The sequence below is a fragment of the Schistocerca piceifrons genome, chromosome 1 (genome assembly GCF_021461385.2).
Source record: "Schistocerca piceifrons isolate TAMUIC-IGC-003096 chromosome 1, iqSchPice1.1, whole genome shotgun sequence".
Classification (NCBI taxonomy): Eukaryota; Metazoa; Arthropoda; class Insecta; order Orthoptera; family Acrididae; genus Schistocerca; species Schistocerca piceifrons.
In genome coordinates this window covers 618,449,988-618,463,564 of record NC_060138.1, presented here as the reverse complement: position 1 = coordinate 618,463,564, position 13,577 = coordinate 618,449,988, and the positions used below count along the sequence as shown (strand labels likewise).

At 41.9% G+C, this 13,577-nt stretch overlaps 1 protein-coding gene across 1 annotated transcript; it reads right to left on the bottom strand.

Annotated features, from left to right (window-relative positions):
• Positions 1-1,665: 1,665 nt before the first annotated feature.
• Positions 1,666-12,944, bottom strand: LOC124756994 (RNA-binding protein 25-like). Its single transcript, XM_047249053.1, has 2 exons — positions 12,034-12,944; positions 1,666-1,780 (listed from the first exon to the last, which is right to left on the bottom strand). Exons 1-2 carry the CDS (start codon positions 12,942-12,944, stop codon positions 1,666-1,668), a joined length of 1,026 nt encoding a protein of 341 aa, XP_047105009.1.
• Between the last annotated feature and the right edge of the window lie 633 nt (positions 12,945-13,577).

Below are 13,577 nucleotides of genomic sequence, written 5' to 3'. Positions count from 1 at the left end.
AATTTTTTTTAGATGTGTAATTACATCATTTTTTCACTTACAGTTGGCTGCATTTATTGCTATAGGTACATTTTTCTTCACAAGTAAGAGAGATTCTCTGATGAATTTTGCACAGAATACAAACCATACTTACAGGTGTATGAATCTCTAGAATTTTCAAAATCTCTTAAAAACTGTGGTAAAAATTGAGATAATTAACGACAAAATTTGATTTTTTTCTAAATATAAAGTTTAAAACGTAACAGCTCATTCATTTTTTCATAAATTAAATAGATTCTAGAGTTTCAGACACCTGTAAGTATGGTTTGTATGCTGTGCAAAATTCATCGAACAGTGTCTCTTACTTAAGAAGAAAAGTGTACGTATAGCAACAAATGCAGCCAATAGTAAGTGAAAAAATGATGAAATTTCACACGTAAAAAAAATTATTTTGTTATGTTTTTGGACTTCCGTTGCTAAGAGTGCGAATCCTGTACCCTTCCTGGTCATGCTGACAAAGTTTTATGAATTTACTTGTAAAAGTATAGACAGTGGAAATTAAAATGTCCTGTGGTGCCTCTCCTGCTCCAAGTCAGCCCGTTTGACGTCCTACCCCCCCTTAACTGAAGAACGAGCCTACCGCCTGGATAGAGCATAATCAGGTTACGGTAAAAAGTCATAAATTTTCCGCCAAAAATCATCTATAAAAGAAGGGATGATACTGAATGAAGCGTACTAGGAGGCAACCTCCACGGAGGCGACGACAAGCGTAACAGTGCGAAACAGGATGTTGCTCACAAAGTGTAAACACGCGAAGATGGACTGGAATAGTTCTTATTTTCTTTGTTCTTTCCTAGTGGTTCGAGAGGGGTGGACACGGTGGGGGCGCTGCGGCCGCTGGAGGCGGCGCTGCGGTGGTGCGCGCTGCGGCCGCGCTCTGGGCGACAGGCGGCGTGCTGCCTGCTGCTGGCCACCGCCCACGCCGCCGCCGCCGCCCACGCCTGCGCGCGCCTCTCCTCTCGGGTCTCGCGCCGCGCCGTCTGGCTGCCCGCCGCGGCCGGCAACGCCGCCGCCGCCGCCGCGCTGATCTCTGCCTGCCTCGGCAGGGCGCGCTCCCTTTGCTTGCGGCAGGCGCGCTTCGCCTCCCAGCTGCAGCGAGCGGACGCGTGTCTCTCCGCACTCGTCCCCACGTCCTACAGCGGCCACAGGCTGCTGCTACTCTCTGCACTTACCACCACTCTCACGTGCCACTTACTGGACGCGCTTTTGATTGCACTGTTTGCCGACGACTACACACCACTCGAACTATACTTCACTTTCTTCGCTGTGGAACTGTTGTCGATCGAATTTATCTGCTTCGTGTCGTTAACTGGATCGGCTTTCAAGAAAATAAATTTAGCGCTCGCGCTACTGTCTACCGCGAAGTGGCAACTCGTATCTCCCGCTACTCGAGAGTCGTTCCTCGACGGCACGTCCGACGCAATCGCAGACAGGATTACTTCTTTCGACATGGCCGAGACGAATGAAGCCCGACTCGCGAGCACCATTTCCGAGGCATATGTAGGACTCTCGCAGCTGGCAGATTCACTGGACCGAACGTACGCGTCTTGGAACGCGTTATCGACCGTGGAAGTGACGCTGTCTGTCGTAGCGATCATATTTTTCTTCGTATCCTCTGTCGCCACATCACCGCCGGCGTTCTCTCCTGCCGTATTGGTCACCATCGGCTCCAGGCTGGCGCGCACAGTCGTCAGGTTCTCGAGCACGTGCCTGGTGTGCCAGGTAGGGGTGGCGGTTATTGCTGAAACAGTCTGTTTTAATTTAAATCTATTTTTTTCCAAGCCAGTTTAATCTGACTAATGAGGCCGCTCACAATAACCGGTCTCTGGAGTAACCGATTTCCGCTTTTTTAATCTTATTATTTCCTGTAACAAATGTACAAATCGAAGAAAGTTTGAAAAATTTTGACTCACTCAGTTTCAAAACGCGTAAAGTCAAAATATTTAATTACATGGATAAAGAAAAGAAAACTTTTTCTGTCTACCGTTCGGTGCTTTTCTCGAAAATTGATAGATGGTTAAGTACTACAAAAAAAAAAAAAAAACAAAAAAAAACAGCATTCTCCTGTTGATTATACACTGAAGCGTCAAAGAAACTGGTATAGGCACATGTATTCAAATACAGAGAAATGTAAACAGGCAGAATACGGCACTGCGGTCGATAAGACAAGGCGTGCTGGTACAGTTGTTAGATCAGTTATTACTGCTACAATGGGAGGTTATCAAGATATAAGTGAGTTTGAACGTGGTGTTATAGGCAGCGCACGAGCGATGTGACACACCATCTCCGAGGTAGTGATGAAGCGAGGATTTTCCCGTGCGACCATGTAACGAGTGCACCGCGAATATCAGGAATCCTGTAAAACATCAAATCTCCGACATCGATGCGGCCAGAAAAAGATCCTGCAAGAAAGGGACCAACGACGACTGAAGAGGATCGTTCAACGTGACCGAAGTGCAAACTTTCCGCAAATTGCTGCAGATTTCAATGCTGGGCCATCAACAACTGTCAGCGTGCGAACCATTCAACGAAACATCATCGATATGCGCTTTCAGAGCCGAAGACCCACTCGTGCACCCTTGATGACTGTGCGATACAAAGCCTTAGGCCTCGCCTGGGCCCGCAACACCGACATCATTGGACAGTTGATGACTGGAAACATTTTGCCAGATCGGACGAGTCTCGTTTGAAACCGTATCGATCGGATAGACTTGAGTGGATATGGAGACAACCTCATGAAACCATGGACCCTGCATGTCAGAAGGGGACAATTCAAGTTGATGGAGGCTCTGCAATGGTGTGGGGCGTCCTCAGTTGGAGTGATATGGGACCCCTGACACGTCTAGATACCACTCTGACAGGTGACACGTTCGTGAGCATCCTGTCTGGTCACCTGAATCCATTCATGTCCATTGTGCAGTCCGACGGACTTGGGCAATTCCATCAGGACAATGCGACGCCTCACACGTCCAGAATTGCTACAGAGTGGCTCCAGGACCACTCTTCTGAGTGTAACCACTTCCGCTGGCCACCAAACTCCCCAAACATGATCATAATTGAGCATATCTGGGATGCCTTGCAACGTGCTGTCCAGAAAAGATCTCCACTCCCTCGTACTCTTACGGATTTATGGGCAGCCTTGCAGGATTCATGGTGTCAATTCTCTCCAGCACTTCTTCTTTTCTTGCATCCACGGATCCCCAATTGGCAAGGTCTATCAGCACAGTGTCCATCCGTCTAGCTCTTGGTCTGCCATTCCTTCTGGTGAAATACAGTCTGGCATTCATTATTCGTTTGGTCATCCTGTCTTCCGTCATCCTCTCCATATGTCCTAACCAACGTATTCTTTGAGATTTGATAAATTTCACTATATCTTTCCCTTGTATAAGCTTTTGTATTTAATGGTTCAAATGGCTCTGAGCACTATGGGACTTAACATCTGAGGTCATCAGTCCCCTAGAACGTAGAACTACTTGAACCTAACTAACCTAAGGACATCACACACATCCATGCCCGAGGCAGGATTCGAACCTGCGACCGTAGCAGTCCCGCGGTTCCGTACTGCAGCGCCTAGAACCGCACGGCCACTCCGACCGGCTTGTATTTAATGGTTGTATCTCAATCTCCAAACTTCTGCCTCTCTCACAGGCCCATAGATTTTTCACAAGATTTTATTCTCAAATGCCCTTAGGCTGTTACTGTCTGCTTTTGTCACTGACCATGTTTCTGATCCATACGTGGCAACAGGTCGCACAAGGGAACAGTATACTCTCAATTTATGTGTTCTTGTAATTAGAGAGTTCTTGAGTATCTTTAGGTTTCCATTATAGACTTTGTCTCCTCCTTCTATCTTTTCTCTAATACATTGTCTCATACTATTATCATTGGTTAGGAGGACATCTAAATAATGGAAACATATGACAGATTTGAAGCATTTATCAGAGATCTTCAGTCCTGTGGTGTTCTTCTAGCTTCAGAATTGGACATAACCATATATTTTCTCTTGCTTTCTTTTAGAGTAAGCCCAATTCTTGTTCTCTCTGCTTCCACTTGTCCATATATTTCTTTAAGCGATGTTACATCCCTTGTCAAGATAGCAATATCATCTGCATATGCGCATATCTAGCTGTACTTCATCATTATTGTTCGTCTTTTATCTACTTTTTGTATGATACTATGCAACGCTAAGTTAAAAGGACTGCCATGAGGCCATCACCTTTAACGAAATCGGTCGTAATGAATGGGATTGATTTGAAATTTCGTTAAAGAAGAATAATAAAATTTATCTGTTGTTTTTAAGTTAATTTTCTTTCGTGCGAACTTTGTTGTAGAACCACTCTCTTATTTTCGTGTGGTAATAAAAAATTTTTACTTTCTTATTAATTATTACGTACATTTAAAGAAAAAATAATATTTACGTGAACTCATATGAACTGGTTAAGAATATTAGGTTGAGAATTGGGTCCTTTAAATCATTCGGCCTTGGCATACACTTTCCTGATGCAGTGGATTTTTTGTTAAATATTTTTACTGAATTTTATCCCGGCACTAGCCATAGAACACAAGATTACCTCTATTAGCAGAAAATGTTTTAATTATTGCCAAGCCGACATTTATCACTGATCAAACCTACTTCATTACACATTTAAGATATTTTGAAAGAACCAAACTGTTTAAATTTCAATGTTAACTAACATTAGCTATCCGCCTACGAATGCACAAACGTATAATTAATTCAAATTTTATCAGCCACAGGGTCACTGAAAAAGAAGAACAATTTCTTAATTCACCATTGATTTTTATGCATCTGTTCCCGATTTACGGGTTTGCTATTGTTAGTCGCGGCACAGCCCAGCAACACCGCTAAAAAATGCTGAAAAATTCTTAAAGAAATTTTATAGATGACGTGGGCAAGCTAATTTACATAAATAATTCACACTTTTGATAAACTCTAATATATTTAGATCAAACAACAATACAACTCACATTAATTCGTAACGCATCGTCTAATGGCGGCTAAGTCCAGACAGAGACAAAAGAAGTCTACCCATTCGTAAAAAACTCTTTCACAGTGTCCTACCGCAATGACTTCTGAACAGAGAAGACCAAAGAATACATAATGCATTGTGCTTAAATAGTATTGCTGACTATTAACATTTCTTTGCAAATTGACGATGTTATTCTCTTCTGGCAACATATCTCTGCTATCGCAAATACTGACACATTTTACAATCACATAATAAATACAGAAAAAATTCCTATCCTAAATACAGACAAATATTACAACAAAAAATATAAGGAGAATAACAAATGTCTTTTACACCACATTCAGTAATATTTTTGTTCAATAATTACGATATATACAACTTGCCCAGAGCGGCGTATATGGTACAAATAAACTCTTTTTTTTTTTTTTTTTTTAATAACGTGAGTTTGCCAGGGAACGTTACATTGCCCCCTGGCAGCATTTGGCAAAGAGTTTTTACACTTTGACACAATGGTGCCAGTAACGTTCTTTACACTTGTATATTTTACGGAATGGCTCTTTTATTTAGTCCCAGGGTTATATAAGTTCATGGCTCCCCCATTTGGGCGTAGGCAAACAGGAAACCTGGGCAAAACTGTGCCGGAGCCCAGCCATCCCAGTTGGTTCATGGTCATTTGAATTAAATGCAGTTATTCATTTGAATTAAATTCAGTTCGTCACAAACGGTTACACAATTACACAATATCACAGTCACATACAGTTCGACTGAAGTTTTTTTGTGTGTGATACTATTATTCGTGTGATACACTACAAGGTCACTTGTCCTACGTAGTAAATGTTCAATGTTTATCGAAATGAAGTCATTGACATGTTATTCAGTTTATGTGAACATAAAAAAAAATCAGTAATGCTCTATTTGGTGAGCGGTGCGGAGTGATTGTTGAGCGGCGCTCGGCGCGGCGCGCTGACTCCGTGTAGGTCACCGCCCCCGGCGTTGACAGCTACGGCGCGGAGGGGCGTGGCTGTCTGTCTGGTCTGCTACGGGCTGCTGCGGCCGCTGCATAGCTGATGTAGCCGGATGCGCGTTGGATATCCGCTCGCCCGTGCGACGTTTTCTTGCAGTGCTCCAGGAAACATGCAACAAGTTCAGAAACAGTGTACTATCCTTATAGGCAATTTTCCTGCTGTGGGAAAGAACGCACACAGTTAGTGGCAGTTATTACTCAGTAGGCCTTCACTAGTCTGGTTTGCACAATATTTCGTTGTCACAGTAACACGTTTTATGGGCACACAATATTTTTCACCATGTCATGACTTGTCATTAGTCACACGCAAGTTTTCACCTTAGGACAAAATGTATCTTCGTAGTCAATGCGCTTTCCTAGCGTCCCTTGACACACAAAGAGTTAAAGTTTGACACTAGCTTGATCCACCGTCCGTTATCGGTTCACTGTTCGTGTCGTGCTAGTTCCTTGTCCACTTGCACACACGGCGATGATACAGTTTTTTATCACTTATACACAACTATTCCGTGACGTATTGCTGCAGGTTTAACAGTCACTGTCTGTCTCTGCCGCACAATACTGCACTTTTGTTTAAGTTCCTTTATTTTTATTTACAATGTCCGCTGTGCATTTTTTTTTTTTTTTGTAATAGCACATTCGTAACTCTTTACCAAGGTGTGATATTTGCGTACATGGTAACAAAATATTAAAATTTGGTATTAGTTTGCCCAAAAGTCATCTATATTCGTGTTCGAGTAGATTTTATTTGTGCATTCCAGCCGGATTCAGGCATATTGTTCAATAACTCCTTTGAGCTCATGTCACACTTTACTATCAACGTCCTACGTAACTACAGTGTAGTTTCTGTAGGCAAAAATTGACTTGGACTGTATCTGGCTAGCTCTTTTTTACTGTTTGAATCTGCACATGCTTCAATTGAAGCTTCTTTGTGCGTAACTTTGCATTACATAAATTTGCAACCAGTTTGCCTCCCGTGGTGCCCTCGGGTCACTACTGGGTGCATCATTTTCTCTAATAACATTGGTGAGATAATAAAGTTCTCAGGGCCTCATATTATTGATATTATTCTGGGTTCGGGTCTGTCAATCTGACAGCTACACATATATACATACATACACATAATAGAAAAGATTGAGCCAAGAAATATTTCAAATTTGGGCACATAGAAAATTATGTAGTACACTAACTAATCATTACTAAAATGTTCTTTTTGATTGAACTCTGTCACAGCTTAACACTACAAATAATTGCACTAATCAGATTATCTGTGCAAACATTTAGAGCATGTTCTAGATAACACAAATTAAAAGAGTACATAACACAAATATCCATACACATGAGAAAGTCAATCATATTCTTATAACTAAACACTTCTACACTAGTACATTATCTCTAAAGATCACACATCATTAATGTTCATTATTTACAAACGAATGGTGTCCACATATGACTATTAGTCTTTTACTGTAGGAATGCTTTTACATCCTTACACGGATACAGTCCCCGTACTCTCCCTGAGTGGGGATCTGCTAAGAGATAGCTACACTCATGTGGCACACTTGCTACTCTAAAAGGTCCATTGTACACCAATTGCCACTTGCTATTCTGTTTCAAGGATGCCGAGGACTTAGGATGATTGCGTAAGAGTACCAAGTCCCCAACACTAAATTTTTGGTTATTCGTCACATGTCGATTATATTTTTCTTTCCTTTTCTGAGCGCACCTGGTAAGGTTGCACCCTGCTTTTCTTATCTTCTCTTCCTTAGGCTCAGGAATGACTGGGACCTTAGGCAAAGGTGCCAGCCACTCATTCAAAACTCTATTATTATTCATTATAATCTCGTTTGGTGGATACCCCGTAGAAGCATGCGGGGTTGCGTTGTGAACTTCTACAAACTTAGGTATCAGATCTGGCCATCTTGTGTGTTTATATGCAATGTATAACCTGAAAAATTTATTTAACTCTCCAAATGTTCTCTCTACTAAACTTGCTTATGGGTGAAAACGGGAAATTAGTATATGCTTTACATCTTGTTCATGTAAATAGTTTTTCCAGGTATGGCCTGTAAAATAGGAAGCATTATCCGATATTATCGCTTCAGGCTTACCCACTTGTGTAAAATATTCCTTCCCTAACCATTTAACTATTCCACGAGCAGTGGCTGATTTAAGGCAGTATATTTTTAAATATTTAGAGAAAAGGTCATACACCGCTAAAATGTACTTCAATCCACCCCTGGCTCGTGGGTAGGGTCCTGCTATGTCTATAGATACTAACTGAAGTGGTCGATGAGGCACTATAGGATGCAGTTCAAACCTTGTGGACTTATTTTGAAACTTAGCTTTTTGGCACAGAGGACAAGTCCTGATAATGGTGCGAGTCTGCTGGCTTATCCCCTTAAAATAACAGAATTTGGACAAAATCCTTATTGTCTTGCCTATCCCAGCGTGACCCCATGCTAAATGCGTGTGCCACACTACAGCTGGGATAGCCTGTTGTGGTATACACACGACTCCATGGTCATTTGACACACCTGTTTTATAATACAGAATATTATCTACTATTTTGAAATTCTGAACACTTTTAAGATTGGTTCCTTCTTTAATTTTACTAATGATATCTCGCCAAATCGGATCAGTTTCCTGCAATATGGACATATTTTTACACATATGTAAAAAGTCCCTCCTATGTACCTTATCTTGTACTAATAGTATTCGATATTCCCCCGATTGTCCCAAAATATTTGACATTGAGGATTGCCCTAGTGGAAGCCTCGACAAGGCGTCTGCTACAACATTATCTTGTCCTTTAAGGTACATGATTTTAATTTTATATTCCTGTAATGCTAACCTCCATCTTAGCAAGCGGGTATGGTATAATTTGCAAGTCATTAAATAGCTCAAAGCCTGGTGGTCACTGAATACTTTGACTTCTTTACCATAGATGTAATAGTTAAATTTCTTTACCGCCCAAACCACTGCAAGAGCCTCTAATTCGGTAGCGGAATATGCTCTCTCGCAGCTGTTTAGTGTGCGGCTGGCAAATCCGATTACATTGATTGTTGTGGGGTCGTTGCTCCTGTCCCACTGAAATAAACACGCGCCCAGACCATATGAACACGAATCTGTCGCTATACAAAAATCTTTTGTCATGTCTGGGTGTCGCAGTATGTTGGCGTTCACCAAGGCATTTTTGATAGCGTCAAATGCGCGTTGACATTCTTCTGTCCACACCCAGTGCGCATTTTTACGCAACAGGCTCAACAAAGATTCGTTATTCATTAATTGGTTTGGAACAAACCGTCTAAAAAAAGATGCTAGACCTATAAATGCTTTGAGCTGTTTCTTAGTTCTCGGACTAGGAAACCCACGAATTACATCAAGTTTTTTGCTGTCAGGCTTGATGCCTTGTGGTGTTATTATGTGACCTAGAAATTTAATCTGATTACGTCCAAATTTGGATTTATCAAGATTCGCTGTTACTCCCGCTTGCTTAAACCTTTCTAAGACTTTACTCAGTAGTTCTACGTGCTCCTCCCAGGTGGCAGTGGCAATCACTAGATCGTCTACATACACTGTTACCCTTTGCAGCAAATCCGGACCTAAAACCGCGTCGAGGGCTGTTATAAAAACTCCTGCACTTACATTTAGGCCGAAAGGTAGTACCCTAAATTGGTAGCTCCTTCCCCCAAATATAAATGCAGTATATTTCCTCGACTCGGGTGTGAGCAGGATTTGCCAGAAAGAACTTCTCATATCAATAGATGTCAAATATTGCACTCCATGAAATTTTTGAATTTGCTCATCAAGATTTTCCGGATGAGTCCTAACAGGTACAATAATTTCATTTATGTCTCTCGCATCTAGTACTAACCGTACCTGTCCGTCTGCTTTTGCTACCGCCACCAAAGGACTACTATAAGGGGACAAAGACGGTTCTATTATTCCCCACTCGATCAGTTTTCTTATTTCTTTAGCTACTATTTCCTTCTTGGACCAAGGAATGGAGTATGAGGCTCGACAGTAAGTTTTGTGAGGCTTTACCTCGATATTGTACTGATATCCCTTAACAATTCCTGGTCGTTCTGAAAATACATCTGCATAATTAGATAATAACTGTACCAAATCCTGCTGTTGCATAGAGTTCAAATTTTCGGACTGTGATACTTTGTTCACAAGTGCGTCCACATTTGCTTTTAATTGATCATCTTGTACGTCAGGATAATAGAGATTCTGACCTAGACAATGATTGTCTAAATGTAGTATCCACTGATTCCTACACCTTATGTCAATAGCGTTACAATTAGGTACAGGTACCTCTTCAGATCTGAGCATGGACAATTCTATTCTCCTACCAGCATTCATCAAGCTTAATTTTCCCCGAGAAAGGTCGATTATTGCGTCCCTTTCTCTTAAAAAATCTACCCCCAAAATGCAGGCTACCTTTAAACCCTTTACTACAAGGAATGAGCACGCTATGGCTTCATCCCCTACATACATCTCTACCCGCACTTGGAGTTTAATTATTTGTCGCTGTGCACTTATGGCTCCAGTGACTTTACAATTATTCACGGGAAAAGTCAGCATACGCCTTTCCTTCCCCAGTACTTTGAATAAGTCCATACTCATAACACTGACAGTAGCACCTGTATCTACGACCGCTTGCACATCAATATTGTTAATTTTGATCTCTATTATCGCTTGTACTTTGTCTTTGTGCTCCTTTATGCACGTGGATGGTTCAGTTATTAATTCATCTCCCATCTGTACCCCGTCATTATACCTAAGGATACAGATTTTGTTCGGTGTTTTGTTCTGTGTCGGGCTGCTCTCACTCCAAACCTCAGCCGACGATGGAGAGCGTATCTCGGCTGCATCTAGTTTGTTGAATTATTGCTAGTGGATGGGCGTGGCTGCTCTGTGTCACTGACCTCCACTATGTGCACGTTGTGTTGCGTCGGCCGCCACGGTTGCGCAATTGGCGCATTTTGTGGTGGCGGTCGGTTATTGTCATATCTATCACTGTTTTGCCGGTCCGGACTGGGCCTCTGGTTCTGCGGCCAAGTTCGGTTTGCATCATTATAAGTATTAGTGTTGCTCGGCCCCCTGGCATTTTTCCATCTATTATTGCTTGGTGGGCCTGTCTCATACCGGTCATCGAACCTCCTTTTCCGGTCATTATTCACCGGCGGACTATTGCCGTTCCGGTCTCTACCTCTATTTCCGTTTTGTGCATACTCCTGTCTCCTATTATTACCTCCGCCGTTTCCATTACTTGGTGGAGGCGTGTTATTTCTACCATTTCTATAACCATTTCCGTTACTTCTAGCCTGTTCAGAGGCTGCCTTAACGTCCTCCTGAATCAGGTCAATTGAGTCCAGAACAGACAAGAAATGTTCCATATCATTTTCAGGCACGTGTATAAGTTTTTCCTTTACATGTATCGGCAAGTGTGATTTTAAAAGCCTGATCAAATCTCGGGATGAAATCTGTTCGTCCCAGTAACGGGTCTTATTAATGTACTTCTCGAAATATTTTCGCAAATTGCCTAGTCGTGGAGAATACGGCTCTGGATTATATACCTCCTTCCGTAATCTCTCCTGGATACATGTTGACCAATATTTGGCCAAGAATGCTTTTTCAAATTGCTCATATGTATCACAACTGTCAGCTGCTTCGGTTGCCCATAATGCAGCATCTCCTTGTATGTAAGACATAACGAACTGTATTTTCTGGGTATGACTCCAAACGCTAGGCAAAATGTTTCTAAATCCCTTGATAAACACTACAGGGTGAACAGATTTCTTCTCCGTTGTAAAGATCTGAAACTGTCGGTTCCTAATCAAGCTTTCTTCAATCACTACTTTGGAATGACATTTATTTGTTTCGCTTACATTGGTTGCCTGTTCTGTCTCGCAGTCGCAATTTTTTACTGCAGTATTTATATGCCTATCATTGTTGGACCTGGCTGGCGTGACATACGCCCGTGCCTTGTCATGCCGCAAGCTAAGCTCCATCTCGGCAAGACGACGGTCCACACTCCGCTGCCACAGCGGAATGTCTTTGTGCACTATCCTTTTTAGATCTTGCACATCCGCACTGGAGCCCACATCTCTGGCCTCAATTGCGGCGTGCACTTTCTGATCTATTTCTTTTATGACTTCATTTTCTACTTTGTGCACTTGTTCGATCACTTTGTTCTCAATTACTTGAGTTGTGTCAATTTCTAGTTGTTCGACCCTATTAGTCAGGACACTGATTTCCTCTACTATATTGGCGTTAGCCACTTGAACACTATCTACTCTTTCGCTTAATTCTTGCACCGTTTTGGGTATGGTTTCATATTTTTGTTTCAAACTAACAATCTCACTTTGCATAACTTCTAAAGTTTGCATCAACTGCAAGTCCCTCTCATGCAGGCGTCGGTCACGCTCTGCTTGTTTAGCATCACGTTCTCTATCGCGCTCTGCTTGTTTGGCAAATTCAGCTACCAATCTCTGGTCACGCTCTGCTTGTTCAGCATCACGTTCTCTATCGCGTTCTGCTTGTTTAGCATCACGTTCTCTATCGCGTTCTGCTTGTTTAGCATCACGTTCTCTATCACGCTCTGCTTGCACACGTACAAATTCAGCTTGGAAATTGAGCATGCGCTCGAACATAACTCTTAATGATTGCACTTCTGACACCTCACCACTCTCTGGTCCGTGTCCAGTGCTTGCGGATGGCACAGTATTTCCGCTATCAACTGAATCACTGGGTGGCAATGGCAACATTTCTTGTCCTTCTGCCCCCAGATTCTCACATTGTACTTCCTGAACTACGTCACTAACATTACTTTGTGTCCCACTTTCCAACTCGGTATCACTACTTACTGACTGTTGCTCATTATCCATGTTGATATCTTTCTGACTACGCAATCTAACCATAGTAAACAAAAGAAATAAAATCTGAACTAAATATCCTAACACTCAGGTTTCACTGACATAATCACACAAGAAATGGACATTAACTAATACACACTTACTATATACTACAATGACTAACTACCTAAATGTCCTGTTATTTTAAAACAAAGCACTAACAACAAGCACACCACTAATGATCCGAGAACACTGCACTGAGGCTACTTTACTACCCACAGGACAACTACACTGTAGCTTTACCTTTTGGTGATCTATCTTGGGAGCAGCTGCCCCCTGATATTGTGGTAGGTAATTAATTTTTCGAAATATTGAGCTCTCTTCTTCAGCTTGCCTCTGGGTACATAGTGTTCTCATGCAAAAAATCATACACAGGTATTACCACACAATATTGGTTATGCAATACATACAATACATAGAAAAATTATTAAATGTTCTGCAACAAAGTTCGACTATATTAATTCCCTAGTTATCTCACGGGTATTTAGTGGCCACTGCATATTCGAGCCCCACGTTGGGCGCCAATTTAACGAAATCGGTCGTAATGAATGGGATTGATTTGAAATTTCGTTAAAGAAGAATAATAAAATTTATCTGTTGTTTTTA